This window comes from Cyanistes caeruleus, chromosome 8 (genome assembly GCF_971803275.1).
Source record: "Cyanistes caeruleus chromosome 8, bCyaCae1.hap1.1, whole genome shotgun sequence".
NCBI lineage: Eukaryota > Metazoa > Chordata > Aves > Passeriformes > Paridae > Cyanistes > Cyanistes caeruleus.
The window spans coordinates 24,533,742-24,559,770 of NC_141708.1; the positions used below are offsets into that span (position 1 = coordinate 24,533,742).

A 26,029-nucleotide genomic window follows, 5' to 3' on the forward strand; every position below is an offset into this window, starting at 1 on the left:
CATAATGATCAACATCCCACACAGCTCAGCCCATACAGCCTGTCAGTCTGAAGAAATGAGGAGTCCTTCAGGACAAAGCCAGATCAGTCACATCTGAGTGCATCCACACAAATGGTACCAGGGCTTGTCCTGTGCTGTTGATGTCTGAAAGCTCCTTTAAATGCAGGCACTCTGATCTGCTTCTGATTTACTGGTGTGGGGGGGATGCAGGGCCAGATTACAACTGTGAAAATCCCTGTCCTTCACACTTCTGAAATTCTGGAGAAGGATGTGGCTTTCCTTTTGATAAAAGGCCTAGAATTGTCTTTACAAGGACATTTTAAATTGTGTAATTGCTAAACTCAGTAAATTGGTCACCCTGTGTGTTCCCACAAAGGGCACCTGAGTGGTTTTCCTTTGTGAAAATGGTCTTGAAGAACACTGATAAATGATACAATAATGTTCCTTACACCTCTTTTTCCTCCTCTCCCCTCCTTCCCCTCATGCATTTGCTGTAGGTATGTTTGGAGTTGCAAGGGCTGTCTAGGGTCTAGTACAGCACATGGATTGTGCCATAGTATTACTGCTCCTCTGAGGAGCAGGAGTAAAGGAAATACTGAGAGATTTTGTTTCTTTCGCTTTCAACAAGCAATGGTAATTTCTTGAACTGTTCATGTAGCTCTTGCATACAGAGATGTACCAGAATGTCCACAACCATCAGACAGTGGGACCTCAAGGGTCTTACAGTGGTCAAATTCACTGCAGACTCGGTGGCAGTGACCAGGGAGGCCATTCCCCCAGCTTCACCAGGGCACTATTGCTCTGCAGGGGCCCAGCTGCCCAGCCCCAGAGCAAATTAACTATCCTCAATTAACCCAACACTTGGGTATTTCCAAAGTCTGGCTCAGTCAACTCCTGTTGTGTTTAGAAAAATCTAGGTCAGCATGAAAAAGAGGCAAAGCAAGACAACATATTGAGATTCTGAGAAGTTTTTCATCACTCCCTCACAAAAATGAGCTACAGCCCTGAAGGCTTTAGAAGTTTGTGAAAATGGGTGGGAGACCTCTCACTGCTTCTGTTCAGGCTCAGCAGTGTTTCTGAGCTGATGTTGCATGTCCTGACCCTCATCCACACATCCAGATCTCCTCAACAAAGCTTGATTTGAACAATGATTTGCCAGACATGCTGGTCCAGATAACTTGTCTTGAAGGCATAAATTACACTCATTTCCATATATTATGATTTAAGGGCGAAAATGGATCTGGGTGGTTTCTTTGCTTTCTTCCACAACAAAGCTACTAAGCAATCCCAGCATAAAAGTACTGCTTTAAGTGATGTGGTTGTGACTTGCATGAAATCATTTATTTTGATCACCAATTCAGGTCAAATAATGAAAGGGGGTGAGTGTTTTATATGTCTAGAAAAAACAGGCCTGGTTGCTTTAAATTTTCTTGGTATCTACTTTACATTGTTAATATAATGCATACCCAGTCTTGCACTTAGCTTTCATAGCAAAGGTTGGGTTTTTTTTTTCTCTTTCCAATTTGAAATGGATGCCTAAACAGCATTTATTTTTCACTGCTGTCACCAGCCCAGCTGGCAGAAATATCCATCCTAAAAAACCTTTATTGATGCCATCTCCATCATTTCCTGATGATTTACCTTCTTATTTTGTGGTCTTTTTCAAAAGTAAAAGCTCTTCTGTATGTTTCATTGGGGTTCATTCCTCTCAGTGGGAAGCAATATTTTAAAATATTTTGTTACAGCGATTTACAAGTGTTTTCCTCTGGCAAGCAGGGTGAGTTGGGTGCTGCTGGGGATGGTTTGACACCCAGCCCAACCTTTGAGAAGACAGGGTGCACTTCTGCTGCTCTGCCCTTCAGTTGGGGAAAGGGCATTTTGATTGCAGTGGAAAGAAGAGTTGCTCTAAGTGATTAAGAGTGATCCTTTATTGCTGCTATTGGACTAGCCTGGAGAAATGCTTGTGCCTGGTGTAACCAGCAGCATTTCCAGCCTGTCAAAGCCAGGAATGTGTGTCTTTGTGAGCTGAGTGTGGTGCCAACCTGGATTTGTGCTCCTGCTGGCTTTTAAAATAATTTTGTAACATATTAAGGGTATGTTTATCTTACTGTGATGTTACAGGCACTATAAACACTTACTCAGAAATGGTATCTCAATATTATTTTTGATCTTGTCATGCTGTGGGTTTCTTTCTTTTCCTCAAGGCCAGTCAGCATTGCTTATCCCATACTCCTCAGGTTTGCAGCAGTTGGGATTGTGTTGTGAAGCCTCCAAAACTTTATCAAACAGGTATCTGTGCTGTTTACAGCTCTGGGACAGAGGCTGGCAGCAAATGCTGGTTGGCTTTTGTTTGAGTTTTTATTTTTTTGGGGTTTCTGTGTTTTTTTAAAACAAGTGTAAAAACTGAACTGCTGAAAAGCAAAGGCTGGGGAAAGTGTCTGAAGGTAGATGAATACCTGGGAGTTACATTTCTTTGCAAAAAAAAAAAAAAAAAAAGCAGCTGCAAAATCTTTGATAAGCAAGGCCCAGCAACCTCCACAGTAAAAGCTGCTGAAATCTGTCATCCTAAACAAAAAAATCCCAGAGAGGCTTCAAACAATGGTGCTGTGCCTGGCTAAAACTTGTTCTAACTTGATCATTTTTTTTTTAACTAAGGCAGTACATAACTTTTTCTACTCTAGCTTCCTATAGCTTTCTTCTGTAGCTTCCTTGGGCTGCCCTAATGAAGTTTTGCCATCGCCTGTCTAAAAGGAAGCCTGTCTAATTAGGGGGAGTCTAACAGGATGTAGTTCACATCTCAGAGCTGTGATTTACCTGTAGCCATCCCAGAGCCCAGTGGAAGGGCTGAGGCCGAGCCTGACCAGTGCTTGGAGGGCAGCCTGGCCCTGGGAGGGGAAAGCAGCATAGTGTCAGTGATGGGACTCCAAAAGCTGATCCTGGGTGTTCCAAGTGTGAACACTGATAATGGTGGCAAGAAGGTTTCTATGTATTTTGTAGGGGCATTTTATTTCTAGGATGAATTAGAAAGAAAAACAACTTCCTCACTTTTTAAAAATCTTTATTCCAGGGTCACAGACTAAGACAAAAGGTTACACAGTAAAACAAAGCTCAGGCTCTTGACATTCCTGTTGGATTTATAGCCACAGAACAGGTTTCTACTTCTCTATAAAATATTTAAGTTAACAGTTTGCCATTAAACACAACAACAAAACCCAAACCACAAACCACCATGTCAAACCCTTCAGTCCTCCATGCTTTCAGTACCCACTGAAAGCAAAAACTTCATATACCTGTGCCTGAATAAGGCTTCCCACATTGAAGTGTTACAGTCTGTAGGTACTGCACAGGGCACAGTTATTCATTACTGCCTTGTGGAGATCTTAGAGGCTACAGAAACAACCTTTTCTTACCCTTTCTTCCAGAACAGTATCATGGCAAGCAGTATGATAAAACTTCTCCCTGCACCAGAGTTAGTACTTCAAATAGTTATTCCTTTTAAAAGTGCTAAAACTACACAGGCTAAATTCTTGTTCAAATATTCAAATGTAAAAGACAATCTGATGGAAGACTCAAGTCTCACTACACATACAGGAAATACTCTTGAGGGGTGCTTATGATGGTCTCTCAACCTTAGGTCTCAGAAGACCAGCATCTGGGAAACAGTGGTATATGTTTATTCACTACGTCTAATTTCATTCCCAAATATCAACTTTTCAGCTAGATTTTTGAACAATATTTTTTTTCCTTTGGATAATAAATTACTTTACAAAAAAGCTGCCCTCAAAGCTACTTTATACTATAGTAACTTGTAACTTAAAATCTTCATTAAAAAGATGAGGTCACGCTGCATGAATTTTAAGGCACTTGTATCAAACCCAGTTAAAGTGCTTTATGTATCCAAGCTCACTGCACCTCAGCCTGAGCTGAGACGTGGTCTTTTCAATGTGCCTGCAGCAGTACAGTGGTCTGTCCTTTGTGGAACAAAACAAGCAGTCAAAACAAGTACAAAGAGCAGGCTTTAACAACAACATCAGTCCCATAGAGAAAACATAGGTAAATTTAAATCTTGTTACAAAACAGGTGCAAGCTGCCTTGTGGCTGTCAATAACCCTCCCTGTTGGAGAAGAACAATTCTCCTCATGAAAAGGTAATTTATCAATCACTGCTACCAGCTGTCAGTGACAGAGCTTACATGTCAAAATCTGCAAAGGAGCAACTTATGGCTTCTTGCATAATAAATAGGATTACAATTTGGCAGTGCCAAGACTGCAGGGCTGATTTTCTGCTGAACTATCCACAGGGCCCTGTGAATTCTAATTGTTGCTTCGTAAGAGGAGAGTTGCTTGGGGAGAAGGGCACTGCATCATGCAGCAGGAATGTAGTTTAGCTAATTAATTACAGCACCTAGACATGTATGTGGGGGTCTTTTCAGAAAAATGAGATGAAGTATGTGAGAAGTGACTTCTTCCATTGTCTTCTAGTAGTGCTTCTTGGCTGCAGGCTTGTAAGACACCAGGAGACCAAAGGAAGCATATCCAAATAAAAGGGTCTGAACGAACCATTGAAACTGGACAGCCGGGTCAGTGATTCCTTTAGCTCTGTAACATTAACAAAACCACAAAAGTGTCAAAAAACTTACACTCCTGCAGGCTGTATTGGTACTTATAGAGTAAGGTTAGCTATCTCCACCCATCCTTGAGATTCAGACTGGATTAGAACACTTCAGCACATTAGTTTCCATCTATGGAGACACTTCCTGTGCTAACTATACATTACCAGTTCTTGTGGTTTTAGGATTTTAAGCTATTTATTGAACAAAAAATCTTTCAAACATTCTATGCATACAATTTCCTCAACAATATATAAATTGCAATCTCAATCTCAATCTTTGAAATTACTTATCCCAGAAGCTTGTGTGCAAAGAACCAAGAAACTGCAGTAGCTCAATAGTGATCTTAATACAGAAGTCTGAGTATCATTTCTTGTTGACTATGTTAGTCAAGGGAGACTTTATGCTGGCAAGGCAAAGACCTGACAATGACTGTGATGAGGGATAGGGAAACACTGGTACCTGAATTTGTGGCTGGACAAAAACAGGTGAAAGGGCTGAAGGCATTTCACCTTATTTATGAAGGAGAGGCCTTCCTATGTTAGTTTTGATGTAACATATGTGACTTTTTCTGTATGCTACAGAAAGTGGCATTTTCTCCTCCATTGTTCTTGAAAAGTGCTCTACTGAAAGGAACAAGTACAAACACAACAGCAAACCCAAGGGATTGCACATTTCCAGTAAACAATTCTGTCAGGCATAGCTGTGCTTTTTTGTTTATAATCCCAGCTGCAGTGTTTTCAAATTAGTGCAGAACCTGGAGAACAAGAGCTTAAGAAATTTACCTGTTACTACAAAGCAAGCTTAATAAATAGATCACATGCAGGCCAAGAGCCAATGACAATACTACTGCTGATTAACAAATTTGCATCTGAGTCCTCACAGTTTTTCCTTGTGCCTCCTTTGTGAGGTTGCAATGTAGACATAACTGTTAGATAAGTAAAAATAAATGGTGTTTGGTGCTCAAAGAAGTACAACTGTTTGATACTCTAAAGCAGCATTCCTGATGAGATGATGATGGGCAGGCCATCTCTGGTTTTTGGGGTTTTTTTGTGGGTTTTAACACTACTCTGTAAAACTTCATTAGTAAAATTAGTTACAATACACTCATTTGGTATGTTCACTGGTAGTCAAGTTTTCTCATACTTAAAAGTCATCTTAGGCCCAGATATCCATTTATTTACACACTCAGGCTTAAAGTTTTAACTTTAAAGCTACATAACTTAAAATGAGAGTCTGATAAACACAAAATTTTTACTAACTCTAATTCTGAAGGAAGCAATTATTCATCCATTTTCTACTATCTTAAAAAAAACCACTTCTGCAGCGTTGCATGAAACAAAATCCTGTTGCTTCCAAGAGCTGTTACCTGAGAAGCCTGGGACAGGCAGCACCCAAATGAAATGGAAACCCATCATTTGTATCAAAGCAAACAGACTGGTCACCTACTCTGCAGAGCATGAGAACCTAACAAGTATCTACATTCTTCTGAATTACTGCAGCCACAGGTCAAATGAACAGAAGGACAGTATCTGGACAGCGCTCCTTTCCAGGTAAATTGCTATCCTCACATAAGGCTGAGATGGCCTGGCTTGCACAGCCCAATCAGTTCATGTATTTTATCCCACTGACCTGCAGATGTAAGTAGATCTGAAAGAGTCCCCAGATGAAAGTGTCCCATTGTATTCTCACAATACAGACGCAATTGTTTAAGCGTGTAATTAGCAGTATCGCAATCCTGATGAGGTAAGATCTGATAAAATTGTAGCACCTGAAGTTATCAGACTATTTCCACACTATCTATTGCCCCCTCTGCCTCCTGAGCAGCAGTGTTACCAGTGAACAGGGAGTTCAGAGGCCGCCAGACAAGCTCTGGCAAACCCTGCTGCTGCCAGTTCTGCAAGTTGCCAGGCCTTGGTTTTGCTGCCCTGCACAACAGTAAGCACTGAGAGGACTGGCAGCAACCAACTGTGGAAGACAGCAAACTATCACTGCAGCAAGAATTTCACCAGCATCCTCTCAACTCACTGCTGCTGAGAGCCACCACAATCAGTCTATAGCTTGTGTTACTTGATTCAGAAATCCTTTGCAAAGAAACTATGTTGGAGTGAGAGGAGGGAACAACTTACTGGCATAACTTAATACCGTAGAGAGCTTCCACTACATGAATCAACCAGGATATCCAGAATCTGGTGGAAAGAAAACATGGTTTATTTTGTTGAAAATCAGGGAGAAAGCTGTTTTATCCAAGATGCATTATGCAGAGAATATAAATCTAGAAGCACTGAAGTGACAACTTATTTTAACCTAGAAAGGAAGGGGTGTTTTTCATCTTGAAAAAAACCCACAAGTGTACTTCAAAGAAACTGAAGTCCACTGAGAAAATCAGAACAATTGTAACTTGTGCAAATAAGCCTTGACCTGCTATTTGAAGCATCCACTAGGCTTCCAAAACTTTCAGCACTTAGATTAAGCCAAAAAGCCAAATGCTTAGTGAAAGCAGTACAAGTTAATCTTAGTTAAGCATGCAAAATCTATCCTTTTACTTACACAAGTATTTTTAGTGGTCCTAAAGAGCTACTTAAGTTTTTAAAGATTTAGTTCTGCAAAAACAACTGCATGTATAGATTCAGAATATATAATGTGACTTGATAAGCCACACTTGGCCTACAAATTTTTATACAGAAGCTTTTGTAGGAAAAAAAAAAAAGTTAGGATATTCAGTTAGGATTAATCCAATACCTTGCTAAAGCAAAAGATGCTCTGAGAAAAGATGAAGGTTCTACATGATGAATGGAAAAATAAACAAGAAAGCCCTACTGATTTCTAGCTTTACAGGAAGTCACTGAGCTCAAGGAAGTATTTTCTGGCTCTTTTGTTAATTAAAGTAGCAAAAATTCAGTTTTGCAACCCAGCAAAACTTAGCACTATGCAATTTATTCAGCAGGTTATTTCTCCTTAGATCAGGATAAGTGAGTACCAGGGTAGAATATGTGCTTTAATTGAAGCTGGATGAAAAAGACTCCTAAAGAAAGAATTGCTCAAGTAACAACTAGAGAAAAAAAAAGACTTTCAACAGATGATACAAGTATAACTTTGGGCTAATAACTGTCATCAAAAGCAATATCTTAACATTTTTCTCTTTCTTGTTAAGCCACCAGTGATGCCAAACTCAAAGTTGAATTTATAAACTATCAAACTGGTCTTATCCTCTACATACTTATTACCCCACACCCTTAATTGTAATGAGCTTGAAAGGAGAGCTCTTTAAATCTAATTAACAACTGGGTTACAGGAAAGCTTGTTAACACAGACTAAGTACAAGAGTCAGAGAGAGGCAAAATAATGACACAGTCAAATATAACTTACCCGTAGCATACCCATTTGTGGTGGTGCTCCACTAAATAATTAAGAAAGGTACCAAATATTCCCAAGTAACTATAAGGTATGGTGGAAGGCCAAAGTGTTACCCACTAGAAAAAAAAAAAAAAAAAAAAAGAAGATATTTATCTTACTTCAAGGTAGAATCAATCTAACCTTCAAAATAGCTTTATTTTTGAACCCCATTAGTTTAGGGCTCATTTACTCATAGTACTTAAATTCTTTCATTTCACTAACCTTGTCCAAGGACCATATTCTTCCAGTAGCCTTTGAAAGATAACAACTAGGGAATTTCTATTCCTTGACATACCAGATGCCAAGGGGATAAGTTTAAGGTTGCTGTCTGGGTACCAAGAGTGCATCTGCATGTTAAGTGGCCTTTAAGTTGTAAGCTCATTACCTATTAGACATGGAAGCTGCAAAACCTACATTGTCTCTGTCCTGAAGAAGTTAATCTGAGGCAAGTGACCTGAAGAAACCAAACAATGAATACACTGTTTAAGAGGAATGACTATTTATCTAAAAGTAGGGGATCAGTCTTTCTTCTTTTGTCCCCTAAAAAGAAAATGTCAGATTTTTGTTTATTTTTAACAGGGCACAGAAGATAACTAAGCATGACTCCCAAGACCAGAGATGCAGTTTCTTTCCTGTCACAGAGCTGTCCACGGTGTTTACCACTGTGCACCCTGATTTTAAAGCCAGGGAGGAGAAGCAGGCAGTGAGTGATGAGCTGCGCACTTCAGAGTCCAATGGGGATGTAAAGTGACCGCTCGGTCAGGCCAAAGTTCACACTGCCTTCTGGTATCAACACTAAATGTAAATTTAGCTATACCAAAGATGTGGCAAGGTGATGGGTTTAAACAGGGAATCTGCTTAAAGCTCATTCTGTTTCTTGAAACAGTGCAAAAACTGTTTTGTGAGTCACTTGATGTGCCTTGACCGTCATTTTTACAGTGATGGTTCTTAAGTTTAGAAAATCTGTGCAAACAGAAGGAAAATCACATGTGAAAGTCAAGGAATGACTTTCATAAACTCATCAGATACATCGAAATAGCCATTAATATCCCTGCTCCGGTAATCCAACAAGTTAGGCAAAGCCCGTTTTTAGAAATTAAGATAACATGGTGGCTAAACTCTTGTGTTTTCCAACACCATCACCTCGTACAGCCCGTGCCTAAAGCCCTCACCTGTAAATGCACCTTACAGACTGACATGCCCCACCGCTGCCCGGGAGCGAGCTGTGTCGATGCTCAGTGCCTCAGCTCCCAGCTCTGGGGGTGCTGCAGCCCCTTCTCGGGGCACCCGTCCCTCACAGCCCCGCGGCCCGGGATGCTCTGGCCGGGCCCGGGACGCGGCCCCAGCGCCACGGCCCCGCTGCCCCTCGCAGGCCAAGCGGTTTCTCCCTCACACTGGCCTTCCTGCACGGCTCTGCCCAGCCTCCTCCCTGCACAGCCAAACCAGCACCTCTGGTTTCTCTTTTCTCCCCGTTTATCTCAGGGAGCGGCGTTTCGGCGGACAAGGGGACGCTTCAGGGAGCCTGTTCCACGCACCCGGCGGCTTCTGAACGGACTCCCTCCCTCCCTCCCTCCCCCCCGCGCCGCTCCTTACGCCGAGGAGGATCATGCCGAAGATGATGGCGACCATCCAGATGAGCCGGGAGCGCTGGAAGTGGCAGCTGCCATCGCGGCCGCGCTCCGCCGCCGCCGCCATCCCGCCGGGCCGCGCTGTGAGCTCGGGCCGTGCTGTGAGCTCGGGCCGCGCCGCCGCCGCCGCTAAGGCCGGGCTGAGGGGGGCGGCGCCGGGCGGGCGGGAGGCGGGCCTGGGCGGGCACTGCCCTCGGGCCCGGGGCGGGGGCCGGCCTGGCACCGCCCGCCCGCGGCTGGAAGGAGTCCCGGTGCTACCGGGTGTGTGCTCCTCCCGGGCCGAGGGCAGAGTGGTTGGGAAGTGGCACAGCGGAAAAAGACCGGGGGTGCTGGTCGGCACTGGCTGAATATGAGCCAGCACGGTGCCCCTTGGCCAGGAAGGCCAATGGTAGCCTGGCCTGGATCAGCAATAGTGTGGCCAGCAGGACCAAGCAAGGGATCATCCCCCTGTGCTTAGCACTGGTGAGGCCACACCTCGAGTGCTGTGTCCAGTTCGGGGCCCCTCAGTTCAGGAAGGATGTTGAGCTTCTGGAATGTGTCCAGAGAAGGGCAGTGAGGCTGGTGAAGGGTCTAGAACACAAGCACTGTGAGGAACAGCTGAGGGAGCTGGGGTTGTTTAGCCTGGAGATCAGGAGATTCAGGGGAGACCTTATCGCCCTGTACAACTGCCTGAAAGGAGGGTGTAGCCAGGTGGGAATTGGTCTCTTGTCCCAGGCAGTCATTGTCAGGACAAGAGAACATAGTCCAGAACCACACGAGGGGAAGTTTGGGGTGATTAGACATCGAAACGGGCTGCCCAGGGAGGTGGTGGTGTCACCGTCCCTGGAGGTGTTTAAGAAAAGACGATGTGTCACTCAGTGTCATGGTCTAGTTGACAAGGTGGTGGTATTCGGTCATAGATTGGACTCGGTGGCCTCGGAGGTCTTTCCCAACCTAATCGATTCTGCGATTCTGGACCGAACGCAGCGTGCAATAGCACAGAAGTGGGAGCCCGGGCCCGGGTGCCGGAGCGCCCTCTCGTGGCACCGAGGGGGCGGAGGCGGCTCCCGGCCGTGTCCCCGGTGCCACCCGGGCGGGCGCGGGGCTGTGCCCGGCCCTGCCGCAGCACACCCGGCGGCGCAGGCTGCGGTGGCGCTCGCTGCTGGGGTGAAATGAGCAGCTACTGACCTTCCTACCGATGAAAAGTTCAGTCGTTACCTAGAACAGTACAGAGTACCTTCCCTTTTGAAAACTAGCGATTCTAAGCGTATTGAGCGCAGCATTTTCTATTCTCTGCCCTTTTGGGAATGTGGTCTCGGTAATGAGTCACCAGGGCCTTGGGACAGGTGCTCAGGGGTAGAAATGTTGGGGGTGGGTTGGGCGGGTTTATGCTTTCCTTTGAGCTTTGCTGCCTGTTTGCTTGGCTTGACTGACAGTGTAGACACACTAAAATGTTGACTGTGTTCGTCTCTCTCCTTGCCTGAAGGCTAAACACGCTGTTCTGTTAATTTTGTGTTAATGGCATGCCTGTGCTTTCTCCCCTCCCCGCCCTCCCTTTTTTATTCGTCCTTTTTCTTTGGGGGGTGTTCTTTGGAGATTACAGGAGAGTTTGGTAAAAAGTTCCTGCTGTGATAAAACTGTTGCTGGGAATCCCATCTACAAAACCCAGTGAGGTTGGCTATGTGGAATTACACCTGATTAATAAATTTCCCTGTGTTATTTTGGTGATGCAGGAGAGAAGAGTGTGTGGCCCCACTTATTTCATAGCATCTGGGAGAAATTTCTAAAATTAAACTTTCTGTGGTTTTTTTTTTTTTTTTTCTCTCGGGTTTGATTGTTTAAGTTGGGTTTGGTTTTTTGTAGCCTGTTAGTTTATTTCTTCCTCTTTAGAACATTGTACACAATTGTTTCTGTCTCCCTGTAATACCGTGTTCAAAGGTGGTGCTGAGACCCTGAGACGGGCCGAGCTTCGTGGTAGGATGGCCTGGGGCTGCCCCGCGCAAGGAGAGCCCACCTTGTCCCCGCACCAGCACCGAAGGTCACAGCCAGGCCCGTGTTCGGGTGTGCAGACAAGCCCAGGGCCGGAGCGATGGGCGCTGCTGCGCGGCGGGGACTGCAGAGGGCAGTGCATGCACAGCAGAGGCTCGGGCTGTCAGCTCCAGGCGATGCTGCAGTGGATGCACAGCAGAGGCTCGGGCTGTCAGCGCCAGGCGATGCTGCAGTGGATGCACAGCAGAGGCTCGGGCTGTCAGTGCCAGGCGCTGCTGCTGCTGCAGTGGATGCACAGCAGAGGCTCGGGCTGTCAGCTCCAGGCGCTGCTGCTGCAGTGCATGCACAGCAGAGGCTCGGGCTGTCAGCGCCAGGTGCTGCTGCAGTGCATGCACAGCAGAGGCTCGGGATGTCAGCGCCAGGCGATGCTGCAGTGCATGCACAGCAGAGGCTCGGGCTGTCAGCGCCAGGTGCTGCTGCTGCTGCAGTGCATGCACAGCAGAGGCTCGGGCTGTCAGCGCCAGGCGATGCTGCAGTGCATGCACAGCAGAAGCTCGGGCTGTCAGCGCCAGGCGATGATGCAGTGGATGCACAGCAGAGGCTCGGGCTGTCAGCGCCAGGCGATGCTGCAGTGGATGCACAGCAGAGGCTCGGGCTGTCAGCGCCAGGTGCTGCTGTTGCATTTCCCTTGTTAGACTCGCCTTGCTGGCCAGATGGGGACAGAGACAGTACACTCCAGTGAGGACCGCCTGCACTGCGACATCATGGGCAGAGGACAGGGAGCTGGCTTACTTTTCTTCCTCTATTGCCAAAAATAATTGATATATCTTTTTATTAAGTGATATTCTTCCAGCTTCATGTGTGGCAGCAGTTCCCACTCGCTGCCAGCCCCGTTGACTGTCATGGGTAGCTCTACCAGCCTGGGCCATTTCAGTAGACTTGGACCTGAATGTAGAATAGTTCATGAAGACAACTCCCTGCCCAGACCTTTTTGGGGGACATTTAGAGATTCCATTTCTAATCCAGGACAGCATCTTTGACCTGACTTTTTAAAACAAGCTATTTCTCTTGACAAAGAGAGGAGTCTTTAGAGTATTTAAGAAGCTGAATATAGTTACAGTTTTAATAATTTAAAGCCAGAAGACCTTCATCATCTAGTCTGGCCATTAAATATTATCTTGTTTCTCTGAACAGAGGTCAGTGACTTGCACTTACTTATAGGATACTTTTCAAGGGGCATTTTGTCTTACTTTGAAGGTGTAATAAAAGAGAAAGTCCACAGATTTCAGTGATTAATCATTCTTGTGTTTCTTTGGTGTTGTTAGGTACATCTGATGACTAATTTTGAGGGAATCATTTCCCAGAGTAGCTGAAAAGTTTGCTCTATCGTACTTAGTGAAGTTTTGCAATTCTACCCTCATATTTTTGACAGACTAGTCATCTTTGTGGCTTCGGCATTGGAAATGTTATTTGTCAGTGAATTGACATTTATTGTCAAGTATAATAAACTGGAAACAACAAATCCCAAACACTGTTACGTGAATTATTGAAAAAAGGCAGTACAAATTCACTTTGCTGAATTTACAGGAAATAAAACTATTTCACCATAACTTCTGAAATTTCTACTTTGATTTCCTTTCCTTTTATCCTGGTCAGTGCCAAAAAGTGCTCTCAGCAGCATGCCACACACCCCAGAACACCACCAAAGCCGAGTGCAGAGAGCAGGCAGCTCTGGCCATGCTTACCAAAGGCAGATTTAGAGCTGTAGTTTGGAACACACATGCCAGTTGTGACAGGATTGCCACAGCTCCCAATCCCTTCTCAGGCCTTTCCTGTGCTGGAGAACATGCAGATATTGGTAGGGAGCATCAGCAAACTGCCAGCCCCATGACAAGGCTCTGTAAGCTCTGGAGATGAGCTAACCCAGCTACACCCTGCTGCAGGCTGCACAAATAGCTAAACTAAGTCTGTTGTGATACTAGTCGAGGCCATAGAAAAGAGGGAAAGCATAATCCTAAAAAAAAGGAAAAAAAAGTTGGAAAGGAAAAAAAAAACATATTCCCTTATAATTTAATTGCACACAAACTTTTTTCCCTTGTATTTGTATTACTTGGTTTAGATTTAAATTAGGTTGGTATTAAGCACTCAAATATTTACTAAGAATCTAAAACTGAAAGAGATGTTCTTTATAAAATCAACAGATGAAGTATAAAACCATGTAGTACCATGAGAATGGGACAAAAGATCCTCTTTGAGGTTTCAAAGACAGCTACATTACTTTTAAAAAATTATTTTTTTTTACTGAAGGAGGGTCCCGAAGTCTCCACAGTGACTGGGTGTGTACACTGAGATGGGTTAATTCTACTGAAACAACCAAATGGATCTGTGCATTCTTTCTGCTTAATCCCTGAGACAAAGCTGGCTCATTTCACATGCTGCTTACATCAATAGATCGCTCTCTTCAATTTTCAAATACTAACGTTCCTGTTGTACCTACTAGAGGAGAAAATTGTTCCCTCCCCGTTTAGAAACATTTGCTATCTCTAACTTAGAGATATTGGCTATCTCACTTCCATCGGGAAGTACAAAGGGTATTTGCCAGGTAGTCGGCCTCTTTTGTTTGGTGTTCTGGTGGATGCCAGAGAACAGATAGAGACACGTTAGCTCTTCTCTGTCGTTTAAAATTTGTTTAAAAAAACGGAGAAGGGGGAGGGAGGATTCGACAAATTCAGAACAAATTTTATGGCATGAGTCATCGTGCTAGGGTCAGTGATGTGACTTTTTTAAACAGCAAGGATTTAGGAATTGGGCTTTTCTTAGGAAGTTACTTGGAAATAAACTGCAGCCAACTTTAAACTGGATTTGAAGCTGGTATAAAAGAGATGGGGTGTGTTCAGGGAAAGTTACCTAAGGAAAAAGAATTATCAACAGGACTTTTTTTTTTTTTAATCAGAGCTAAATGTCACAATGCTATAATGAAACCGCTGCAAGCGTTTCCTAATGTTTGGTTCCTAATGTAGCTAGTTAACCTGTCATTTTTAATGTAATTTTTAATTTTTAATGGGGACTCAGGATTGTATCACCTTAATATTTTAGTTCTAAGACTAGAGAAGCTAAGGAAAACTATGATCTTTTAAAATATTTTGTGTTGCAATTTGACAAGCATTAAATTTTTGAGGTTAATGGACAGGATTTTCAGCAGATCCCCATACTTACAGGAAATGTTGAGTGTAATGAGATGTGCATAAGAAGAAACAATGTGCTATAATAATTCTGCTTGTTCCTGTGGAATAGCATTTACAACTTGGAGTGAGTTAATCTTTGCATATGTCTGCTGTATCCTTTCCATTTGTCATTGGATTCCTCGGATGTTTGATAAAACTACTTCTATCATATTTTAAACACAATTATGAGCATAATTCAAGTCTTGGAGATTGTCAGCTATAAAGGTGCCAGCCAAATACTTTATTTTTTTAAAGATTAAGAACAAGGTAACACCTTTAAGTTATAAACATATGAAATTCTCATTGATTTTACTACAAATTCAGTTTGTGCATTTTAGAGGTGAATTTATGTCAGAGTTCCACATGCTCATCCTAATATCACTGTGGGTTTTTTTCTCTTAATAAAAAGGAGGAGGAGGAAGGTGAAACAGCCACCTTTATCATGATGTGCTTCAACCAACACTGCCTTAATAAACCTTTGTAATCAAACAGTCAAGGCTCAGCAGATTGAAATCCAGGTCACACAGAGAGCTTCAGTTTTGACCACAGTTGTGCAGTTTAGTTTTCTACTTGTTTTTACCCGTATCTGCTGGAAGTCAGTAACTTGAGTCCACTAAAAATATTTTGTGGACATCTCTGATGTCTTTTTTATTATGTGAGATAGCTTAAAAAAATCAAATATTAAAAAGTAATATCCATTTGAAATCTCAGTTTATAAATATTGGATTTATGCTGCATGGAATTGGTGGAATTTTAAAAACTGGATATGAACTATAAGTATTTGACAAGATTTTTTGGAAGGTATGGGAACAAAAAAAGATTTTATGTCATTTGGGGAGGGTAGTTAATAAAACAGAATGTACTTTGCAAGGATAAATTGTGACCAGACAGCCTTATTCATACTGGTCATATTGGAAAAACCTGAATAGCTTAGACTGTTCAAAAGCATATTTCATACAGATCCAGGGCCATGACTCTGCAGACCACATCCAACTGCAGATACAGTGGTTATAACAAGATGAAGGAGTAAATTTCAGCATTTACTAATAATCTGAGCAAACCCTCAGCATTTTGATGCCTTGTTCTGTCCTTTAACCACTTCATGACAGTGCATGTGTGTTTTAATACACAGTGTTTAGTATCTGACACTATTTCTTCTTTCTCTCTGAAGGAATTCTTAACCCTTTATTACTGTTTCCTGTTTGGAAAGACACTGCTTTATGTTGCCAGGCATATGGCAGTAAACACAGAGTACAGTGCTGAGAAAAAGGAAAGGCTTCCATTTAGTTTACTGTCCTTGAGGGTCCATTGGGAACAACTAATGGATTTTTTTGTGCTTCTCAGTTAATGAACAAGCCATGTCAATTAATACAGTTTTCTAGTCATGAGTATTTTTTCCTATGGGTCTGGAATAGGAATATTGTGATGGAAAAACTAAGTGCAGTAGAAAAAATCCAGCACAGATCTAGCAAAGAAATGGGGTCACTCACTACCAGCAGATGGGTGGGATAGGTGGGAAGCATGTTTCACTACAGCCACATGGGTGGGGATGTCATTTGGGAGGAGGAATAGGATTGACAAGAGAGGTTAGAGCAATAGTTCTTTAAACAGGGAGGAGAAGACTCCAGACAACTTGTCTCCAGTCCCAGCAGACTAGCCCTAAGGCCAAATTCACTCGTCTTTAGGTGACTAGTTATCATAATCAAGTTCAGCAGACTATGATGTTGAGATTTTTTGTATTTCTATAGTATCATGTGGGTGTGCTTAAGGCACAAGAAAAAGATAGTCCTTTTCCTAAAGCGTCCAAGGTGCAGAGGTCTGATCCTCCTGGGTGCCAAGAGTCCAGTAGTGCTTCTGGAGCTGATCAGTCACAGGATGGATCTGCAGTTACACAAACAGCACGGGTGAGGATGATGACAGACACTTTCTCCCAAAGGAAAGGAGACAGAGAAGGAGACAGCACAGAGTACAGGGAAAAGGAAATTTACCATAAAGTTATGTAGCCTGTGAGCCTGACTGTACTGGGCATGAAATACCACCACATTTAAAGGAGATCATATTCATCTCAGTGGTGCTGCAGCAGCAAGGGCTTGCCAGACTGAACTGAGCTCAGTAACCCTCTGGAGGCCCAGGCTGGATTTCTGGAGGATATTTTATCCACAATTTTTTAAGTTTCTTGAGGCAGGATTTTAGTGGCCACAGGTTTGCTACTACATGGCTGTGTGGCTTTTCTACTGTGTGCTCAAAGGGGTCAAGAATACTGATAATATATTCATTAGGTTTATTGAACAGGGAAATCCTACTCCAGCCCATTCCTGCACTGGTGCAGACTGTTCTGTTGCTTTGTGCTTCCCTGTGGTCATCCTAACCCTTTGCAGGCTGAGGCTCAGCCTGTTCAAACTGCAGATTAGTGTTCTGTGTGCCTGTGGGAGGAAGGTCTGTCCCACAGAACACAGGCTTTCCTCCACCAGAGCAGGACACATTATTGGGCTATCACTTCATAAGTGATACAATTTTTACAAATACTTTGACTTCAGTTTTATCTGGGGTCTTACTTCCTTTAAAATTTAAGGCAGCCTTCTTTTTGACAGGGATGACAATTTATTTCAAGATTAATATGGGACTCAAAAACTCAGCAGTAGGCAGCATAGTGACAGTACACATAAGGAACTGTTCTCAGGTTTCACAACAGATTATCGTTACAATGCAAAAATGAGATCTTGGAGTCTGATAGATTATTCTATGAGAATGCAAGTTCAGTGAGGGTCAAAAAATGTTAGCTGTTAGGAAAGCACTGGAAAAAAAACTGCACATTACCTTCATAATAGTTAAAATACCATGATTCCTCTACATCTTAAATTCTGAGTCACTCTCTCTTCTTTTTTCATGAAGGAAGCAGCATAACCAGAAAAAGTTCTGGAAAAGACAATGTGAACTATGAAGGCAAGGAGCAGTTACCATAGGGGACATAATCATGGGCCAGCTAGCACAATGGGATCTTCAGTCTGGAAATTAGGTGGCTGAAGGTAGAGAGTGAAGGGGTTTGATGAAAAAATGATCAGTATGAACTGATGAAATCAGTGAAAGTCACTCCACATTCTTGGGTGGGCAGCAGCAAGTACCAAATGCTTTTAGCAGGCTGCACATTCAGAACACAGAAAATTAAGTGTTGTTTCACATAACATGTCCTAGTGAGAGGGTGCTCTGAAAGCTAAAATTTTACCTACATGCAGAGAAAGACTGAATATATTCACTAAATAAAAACTCTGCGCTGAAAATTACCAAGGTCTTCAAAATCTCCAAGTAAAAGTACCAGTATGTCATTTACTGAGCTGGTTATAGATTCCTGCCTTCCCTGGCAGGTATCCAGTTTTTGTCATTGGTGAAGAGTTAAATATCAGGTGAGATAGACATTTTTTATAATTTTCCTGGATTTCAGAGCATTACAAACAATTCCATAGATTTTAATATTTAAAGAGTTAAATATAAGAAATACTAAAGCATGAGATTATTCTGAGTTATCTGGAACTGGTCTAATGCCTTTTTCATCTTGCAATCTATAGGTTTTAGTGTGAATTATGAGCAAGCCTGCTATGTCCCAAAAGTGTGTGATGTTTTTCAGCAATATTTTTTGCCTCCACTTTCAAGCATTAGAAACAACATTTATTTCTGGTAGGAGAAAAGGCTAGAGCAATGCTTGGGCATAACAAAGGTGTTTACTGTAAGGGAAAGCTCAGTGCAGGTGACAGCTCTCTCAAAAGCCAGTTCTGGACTGGGGAATGGATACTCTTGAAAAGCAAGGATTGTCATAAATGTTGCCTTCTTTTTCCTCAAGATGCAAAATGTGCCTCCAACCTGCTTATCCTGCTGACAACCATGACACTGGACATGTCTGGACACTTTTCCAAGCAAGTGAGGCTGCTGGAAGTGCTCCTTTCTCTGAGGAACAGGTGAGAGCACAACCATCACTTGTCTGTTCATGTTCTCTGGAGGGCTGCTGGGTGCCCCTGGCCATGAGAGTGCTGCTCATGGTATGAAATCTTTGTGAATGAGAATCCATGCTGCTCTGCTGAATTCCACCGTTTTCCATTTGAACATGATTTGAAATCTCTGCAATTCACCAGGGTTGCTTTTTGGCATTTTTATTTCAATGATGTAAGAGCTGCTTGTTACTGCCAAGCCCATAATTAAAGCAGTGTTGACTGGTAAGTAATGGGCTGCAAAAGGCAGTACCAAAAGATAATTAAAGACACATTCCAGATAAGCAGGGCATGAGCATCCTCTTTATGAGGTGTTAATGTCTGAAGACCAACTAGTGAAATTGATCTTGCCTGCTTCAGGATGAAAGTTCTGCTCAAACATCAATAGCATTGTACTGCCCTAGAAAATGTTTGATGTAGGGATTCTGTAGGGTGTTTGTCCTAAGACTCCCCAGGCAGGCGCCTGGTGCCAGAGCCCTGCTGCACTGGGTGATTCAGCATACCACTCATGTTGGCATGACTTTGGGGCCACCTTTGCAACTCCTGACATGAGGGCTGCTCTGGAGAGAGAGAACAGAGCTGCTTCCAGTGCCCTGCGTAGGATAGGTGCACACCTTTTTACGAGAGCCATTTTAAAGAGCACTGTGGCTAGTCCTTGCCTAATAATTGTTGTCACTCCTAAATGCCCTTTACTTACATATCCTTAATTTCTGTTCTTAGCGTATCCCACCTGTGATTTGGATTCCTCTGTAGATGCACTTGTATCACAACTGGCGTAAAGGAACCTTGGCAGAGTGGGTTTCCACATTTGGACTCTATTTAAATGTATTGAGAAATTCTGTGGATTTTTGTGGGAGTCTGAAGACAATCTATGAACCAAAGAGATGCTTTGTTAAGCATGCTGCTCTGGGTATTCCTGCTTCTTTTCCCACACTCTTCCCATTTCTCAGTTTGTGAAATGAACCAAAAGTAGGGATGAGAATACTATTTTCCTGATAGAGTTCAGAGAAGGGATACAGGAGCTCACAAACAGTTGTTTTATCACTGACATGCAACAGCATGAAGATGCCAAGAGAACATGGACAGCAAGGGCTGGTCAGTGTTCTTGATGGATTAGTGTATGGTCAAACTGCAGCTGTGGCAGAAATGAGCTCTTATGTTAGCCAAGTCCATATGCCTCAGCAGAAAAGGAGGAAAAAGAGGGGGAGGCAACGATTGTCATCTTCTTTCCTGGAATCTGACTTAAAAACAAAACTCTGCAATCTCTATCAATTAGCATTGCAAAGAAAATCTCTGAAAATTAAGGGTGTAAAGGGGCTGCCTGGCAGAATGCCTCAAACAATAACTTGGGGAAGTGTGAACTGCTCTCTCTATAGCTAGGGGATGTTAACAAAAGCATGTTCTATTTGAGCCAGCTAGTAGTGATGGACAGTCACTGTTAGCAAGCAGTGCAAGTCTGTGCAAGCCTTTGCTGGCTCCTTCTTATCTCTTCTGCACTGGCTGTGTCTGTAAGGTGTGTATGTGTGTGTTTCCCTGCTCTTCTGGGCTCAATATTGCAGGCTGCCTACAGGGGCAGCTTTGTGTTGTTGTCAGTCCCATGAGATGATATTTTCTGCCATGAAAACTGGAAATCCAGAAAGAAAAATTTAAGCATTTGTTCTAGCATTCCCTCTGTTCAGGGGATTAATAATCTTGAATTAATAATCTCTCTTTGTACCCTGCAAACATCTTTGGTATCCTTGATCCATTGTATCATGTACCCCATGGACAGTTGTATTGGAATTGCAGAGAGATGGAAAGGTCATATGCAATTCCATACTTTATTGTGCAGTTCAAATTGAGGCTCCCCAATTCTCTCTTACCATTTGCCCCTGTACATCCGTATCCCATGCCAATGCTTGAACAAAGCTTGCCAAAAACTAAATTAGAGAAAAAAAAAAAATCAGCTTTTTTGAAGGAGCAGCTGCATGAGCTTTGCTAGCCAAGAGTGCACTGGAGATGGTTTGTGCATGACTATGTGCAAAGCCCTGTGGGGTTTTCAAGGCATCTAGAGATGAACCCTTCATGCTTAGAACAAGAATCAGTATCTGAAGGTGAATTTGCTGTAGTGAATGCTGTCAATAAAACTATGCCCCCAAGCTTTATAAGTCTGCTTTTTGTGTCTGTGCTTTCATCCACCCCTACCTTCACATGTATGTGAAAAACAGAAGTTAAATAAACCTGAAGGATTAGAAACACCCCTTGACTCTACCTAGAACTGCTGAACCACTTTCCACCTGACATATTTTTTCCTTTCTCCCATATGACAATTCTTGCTTAAATACAAATTTTACTGTTTACATGGACAGGAAAAACTCCAAACTATTCTGGAGCCAAAGGGAAAAAAAATTGTGGGATGGTTTTCTGCTATGACAGTTCAGGCTTCTGGGGATGCTAAGGTATAAGAAAGGGGAGAAGTACTGAGAAATTGCTTTAAGCTGTTGTTTCCAGATGTTTTGAACTTCTTTCTGCTGTCATCCCTCTGAAATTCTCAATGTCTTTGTATGCACTTCTGCTTGGAAATATTATTTAGGTGTAGTGGTTTCTGAGGACATTGATCTTGCCTTAAGGACAGAGCTAATCTAAGCTAAAGGAATCTGGCCTCTGGAGTACTAGACTCATAGGAGCTGACTGTCATTCCTGTGTGGAAGGACATCAATATTTTGTTGTGAAGCACTGTGATGGTGTGTGTGGTGTTAAAACCCTTGTGCAGCTCAACCCAGAAGTGGCAGTATGGATGATGGGTGCGCTAGTCCCTACAGAATGCAAAGTATGTACCAGCTCACACACATTTTGTCCCTGTACCCTTCAGATTCACAGCAAGCTGGAGTGGGTCCCAAATTTGAAAAATTATTTGGGACATGTTGAGATGAAAAACACATGATGTAATGATGTTGCTGTTCTTGAACACCTTCGGTGATAGCCATTAATGGCCTCATTTGACAAATTATTACACTGCCTAATTGATTTGCTTATTTTCTAATATCTAATCCTTTCCAATGTTGCAGCTGTTGCTCCCTGTAAGTCCCTTATGTCACCCTTGGCTCTCTTAAATGATATCTCTGGCCACTCTTTTGAATTAATATGTTGATCATGATTTCACTTTGGGCACAGACCTTGCTTGTTCTGTACCTGACTTGGATGAGCAGAGCTGTCTGGAGAGAAAAAAAAAAAAAAGCTTTCCTGGGAAAGGAAGACTTTGCTGAGCTCTTCAGCATGTAGTCTGGAGAGACACTGATCCATCTGACCTGGGTGACCTCAGAGTGTGCTGGGGGAGGTTTTGTCCTTTACTGTGAACATTGGGTATTGATGCAATGTCTAGTAAAGACACAAGCATTTTATTTCCTGCAGTAAATCTGATGAGAAATGTCTTTTGGATGGGAACAGGAGCAGGGTAACCAAATGGGGAAAACAAGGACTTGTCACCTGGGTGCAGTAAGAACTGGGATGGTTTGCCTTTAGGAGAAGGGTGGCATGGAAACCTCCTTGAATTTGGGGAACACAAGGTTTCCAGCAGAGCTCAAGGCCTGCAGTGCAGAGAGAAGGAGAGCTCCCTCAGAGAGCTGAACCAAAGGTGGAAGATTCCTTCATTAAATTATTTGCTCTCCATTTGAATTAAAAAAAGGTGGATGGGCTGGTGGCAGCAGCGGGGACTTCGCTGGGAGACACTTTGGCTCCTTGGATGGGACGAGCCCTCATTATGTGTATTTTGGTGATGGGATGACAATGGAGGTGTGGGAGATGGCTCTGAGTCACCCTCGGAGCCCCGGCGGGGGCCGGGCCCAGTGGGTGGGGGTCGCTAAGGGCCGGGGTGGAGAGCTATTAAGGCACGGAGCAGCTAGTGTCATTCCACCGCCCGCAGACCTCGGCCAGCATGGAACTCGCCAGCCTCCCCTCCGCCAGCCTGGCCACCAGCCCCGGACCCGCCGGTGAGCCGCGCCGGGAGGGCTGGAGCCGGGGGCCTTGGTGGCGGTGTTGGTGGCAGTCTTGATGGTGGCTGTATTGGTGGCGGTGTTGGTGGCAGTGCTGGTGGTGGCTGTATTGGTGGTGGCGGTGTTGGTGGCAGTGCTGGTGGTGGCTGTATTGGTGGCGGTGTTGGTGGCAGTGCTGGTGGTGGCTGTATTGGTGGTGGCGGTGTTGGTGGCAGTGCTGGTGGTGGCTGTATTGGTGGTGGCGGTGCTGGTGGCTGTACTGGTGGTGGCTGTATTGGTGGTGGCAGTGTTGGTGGCAGTGCTGGTGGTGGCTGTATTGGTGGTGGCGGTGCTGGTGGCTGTACTGGTGGTGGCTGTATTGGTGGTGGCGGTGTTGGTGGCAGTGCTGGTGGTGGCTGTATTGGTGGTGGCGGTGTTGGTGGCAGTGCTGGTGGTGGCTGTATTGGTGGCGGTGTTGGCGCTGGGGCAGGAGGATGCTGGCCGGCCCCGCTGACCGCCGCTCCCCGTTCTCTCCCGCAGGCGAGCCCCGGGAGCTCCCCGCCGGCCCCAGCTCGGGGCGGGAGGGCGGCCGGCGCAAGCGAACCACCTTCAGCAAGGCGCAGCTGGAGCTGCTGGTCCGCGCCTTCGAGAAGGAGCCGTACCCCGGCATCGCCCTGCGGGAGCAGCTCTCCGGCCTCACCGAGATCCCCGAGTCACGGATCCAGGTGAGAGGGGCGGTCCGGGAGGGAGGACGGGCGGGTGGCGGAGCGGCTTCCTCGGCGGCCGGGGGTGCTCAATCTCTGCCGGTCCCGCAGGTGTGGTTCCAGAACAGGAGAGCCCGGCAGCTAAACCACAAGAAGAGCGAAGCCGCCGCTTGCGCCAGGCCGGGCAAGCTGAAGGCTCCCCGGTGCGCTGGCCAGGAGCGGCCCCCGGCGCCGCAGGGCCCGGGGACTGAGCGGAGCCTCCCCTGCCCGCAGCCAGGCCTGCCAGGAGGGAGCCAGAGCTTCTGCGGTCAGCCGCCGTCCTGCTCGGGGCAGCTGTACTCAAGACGCGACATGCATTTCAGGAGCTTGGATAACACTTTCGGAGCGTTGGGTCAGACCCCAGCTGACTTCGGTTTGGACTGTTCGGGAACGGGGGTGCCACTAGGTGCGGGAAGCGTGGGGAGTGTCCCTCCGTTCTCGCTCCCTGTGCAGCAGACACAGGAGTATCTGCACCTGAAGAAATCCTTTCCTGAAAGCTTCTACTCAGATGCAGATGTTTTCCAGCCTTGTACAGATCACCAGTACCCAGCAGCTAAAGAGAATATGTACAGGAAGCCTGTCTTAAACTACTTAAATGCTAACCAGGGCCTGGGTGTTGAGAACTGTTTGTATGCGAAGTCAGGCACTTCTCCCTTTGGGACGGGCTCCACTTTCAGTTATGATGGGGGGGAACCTAAGCTTGAGTCCGAGCAGATGAGGCACAGTTCACCTCTGCTTGCCGCTAGTAATGCTAGTCCTCCTTTGGTACTTCCAAAGCATGAAGGGGGGTATCAAAGGACACTTGCCACTCCAGCCTCATGGTATGGGCAGCAGCTGCTGGAGACAGTAAATGACTCTGACTCTTATTGGCTGGGCATGCGAAATGAAATTTTGGGAACAGGGTTAGATTTGCTGTTTGAAAATGAGCAAAATGCAGAGCAAGGTCAGACAAAAAGTTACCTTTCTGCTTTTGGTGGCCAGAATTTAGTCTATCATTTGGGTCAGACATGAGCTGGCAGTGGGCCCACTTGCCAGATAGAAAATGAATGTGAATTTTTTTTCTCAGTTGGCAGTGTTGTCTGAAGTAGCTCGAGGTTTTGCAGGTCCAAGTGCAGAGTGCTTGCCCTGAATTTTCTGCCGTTTGGAAGGGAAAAAGAGCCATGTTAGCCATGTTAGCAAGGGCTACCTGTTGAATCTAAGCTGCCTCCCCACCCCAAGCGATCTTTCACCAGCTGCTTGCAGTGTTCCTTCACATGTTTGGTTATGGGCAGACTAACTTTAACCTGCATGCACAGACTGATCTTCACAAGCATGTCAGTACTGAAGAGTTCTCTGTGTTCAGACTGTGCTGGATTAATTCTGCCAGGCAGCTTAGCACTATGGACTGCTTTTGTGGCCTTACGGCACTGAGTTTTCTTTCTATTCTGGTCATGATTTGCTTATTTTAACTTAAGGAAACTTAGATAACAGATTTTAGTTGAGAAAGCATTAACACAAGAGGGTACAAGCATGGGAAAAGCAACCTTGGTGGTGGCAGGGGACATCTCACTGGGTGTGTTTGCATTTTAGGTATGTGCCTGATAAGGAACACTAATGGTCTTTTCCTGGGTACTTCATATATAATGTTTTCATTTAAAAATGACCACAGCCTTTTAAAAGGCAATGCTTTTGTGATTTTCTTTTGTACAATTTGTTTGACTTTTTTTTTTTTAGTTTTAGTTTTCTATTTGCAAAATTAAGGTTTTCTATCTTCATGAAATTGTAGAATTGCACTCAGAGGAAAAAAAAAAGTTTCATCTTTGCATTTGCATATTGAGCCTATTTTTAGAATTCTGAAGATCCATGGTTGTGCAGAACACCACAGAAATCATAGAAGTGTTCTCCATGTGTATCTTGAGAACTGCCATGGATGTGTGTTAAAGCAATATTAGGTCTAGGAGGCTGAAAACTCTACATGCAAATCTCTTTTTTTTGTGTTTAAAATGTGGCTCTGGAATACTTCTAAGTATCCTTAGATTACAATACATTTGTTATTAACTTAATTATTTTGTTTCTAGAACAAGAGAAACAATGAGAATTAAACTTAATCACAGACCATTATTTTATTAATAAAATTGATATCCCTGAAGGAACTGTCTATGGAGGTGTGTACACAACAAGTCCAGAAAATTAGTCCTGACTTTTGTCAGTAATAATGAGCTGTGGATGTAACTTTTCTGCCTTGGTGTATAGGATTGGAACAAACTCATGTATTACAGAACAGCTATATGGCTCCAGACAGTAGCTGCTAGGCACTTTGAACACAAGTTGTATTTGAGAGTGAAGGATAAAGAGATGATCGTATTTATGATTGTATATGATCTTTTATTAAATTTTTGGGAAAAATGCATGAAGACTTACTTATTTACATATACCCTCTCCCTCATAATACCTGCTTAATGAGAATGCTTATTCAACATATAGGAGGTACTTCCACAGCCATGGTATCCACAGCCTCCCCTGGACTTGCATGCCAATAGCTCTGCTGTCAT

The 26,029-nt window shown here is 44.1% G+C and overlaps 2 protein-coding genes across 3 annotated transcripts; one reads left to right on the top strand and one right to left on the bottom strand.

Moving 5' to 3' along the window:
* Positions 1-3,041: 3,041 nt before the first annotated feature.
* On the bottom strand, positions 3,042-9,795 carry TMEM254 (transmembrane protein 254). Its single transcript, XM_086899678.1, has 4 exons — positions 9,599-9,795; positions 7,979-8,082; positions 6,739-6,798; positions 3,042-4,598 (listed from the first exon to the last, which is right to left on the bottom strand). Exons 1-4 carry the CDS (start codon positions 9,698-9,700, stop codon positions 4,478-4,480), a joined length of 387 nt encoding a protein of 128 aa, XP_086755804.1. The 5' UTR covers positions 9,701-9,795; the 3' UTR covers positions 3,042-4,477.
* Positions 9,796-20,326: 10,531 nt separating this feature from the next.
* On the top strand, positions 20,327-25,887 carry LOC147651933 (uncharacterized). Of its 2 annotated transcripts, none has more exons than XM_086899675.1 (3): positions 20,327-23,020; positions 23,064-23,480; positions 23,571-25,887. In XM_086899675.1, the coding sequence occupies exons 1-3, from the start codon at positions 22,835-22,837 to the stop codon at positions 24,507-24,509; spliced, it is 1,542 nt and encodes a 513-aa protein (XP_086755801.1). In that variant the 5' UTR covers positions 20,327-22,834; the 3' UTR covers positions 24,510-25,887. The 2 variants fall into 2 exon arrangements, with proteins under 2 accessions (XP_086755801.1, XP_086755802.1); XM_086899676.1 differs by having other exon boundaries at positions 22,702-22,773; positions 23,296-23,480.
* Positions 25,888-26,029: the final 142 nt, after the last annotated feature.

Coding starts and splice junctions, on each gene's coding strand:
- TMEM254 (XM_086899678.1), bottom strand. CDS start 9,700: ATGGCGGCGGCGGCGGAGCGCGGCCGCGATGGCAGCTGCCACTTCCAG. Junction 8,083..9,598: donor TCGGCATGATCCTCCTCGGC/GTAAGGAGCGGC, acceptor TTTTTTTTCTAG/TGGGTAACACTTTGGCCTTC. Junction 4,599..6,738: donor TACGGTATTAAGTTATGCCA/GTAAGTTGTTCC, acceptor TTAATGTTACAG/AGCTAAAGGAATCACTGACC.
- LOC147651933 (XM_086899675.1), top strand. CDS start 22,835: ATGGTGGCTGTATTGGTGGCGGTGTTGGTGGCAGTGCTGGTGGTGGCT. Junction 23,021..23,063: donor TGGCTGTATTGGTGGTGGCG/GTGCTGGTGGCT, acceptor TGGTGGTGGCAG/TGTTGGTGGCAGTGCTGGTG. Junction 23,481..23,570: donor TCCCCGAGTCACGGATCCAG/GTGAGAGGGGCG, acceptor CCGGTCCCGCAG/GTGTGGTTCCAGAACAGGAG.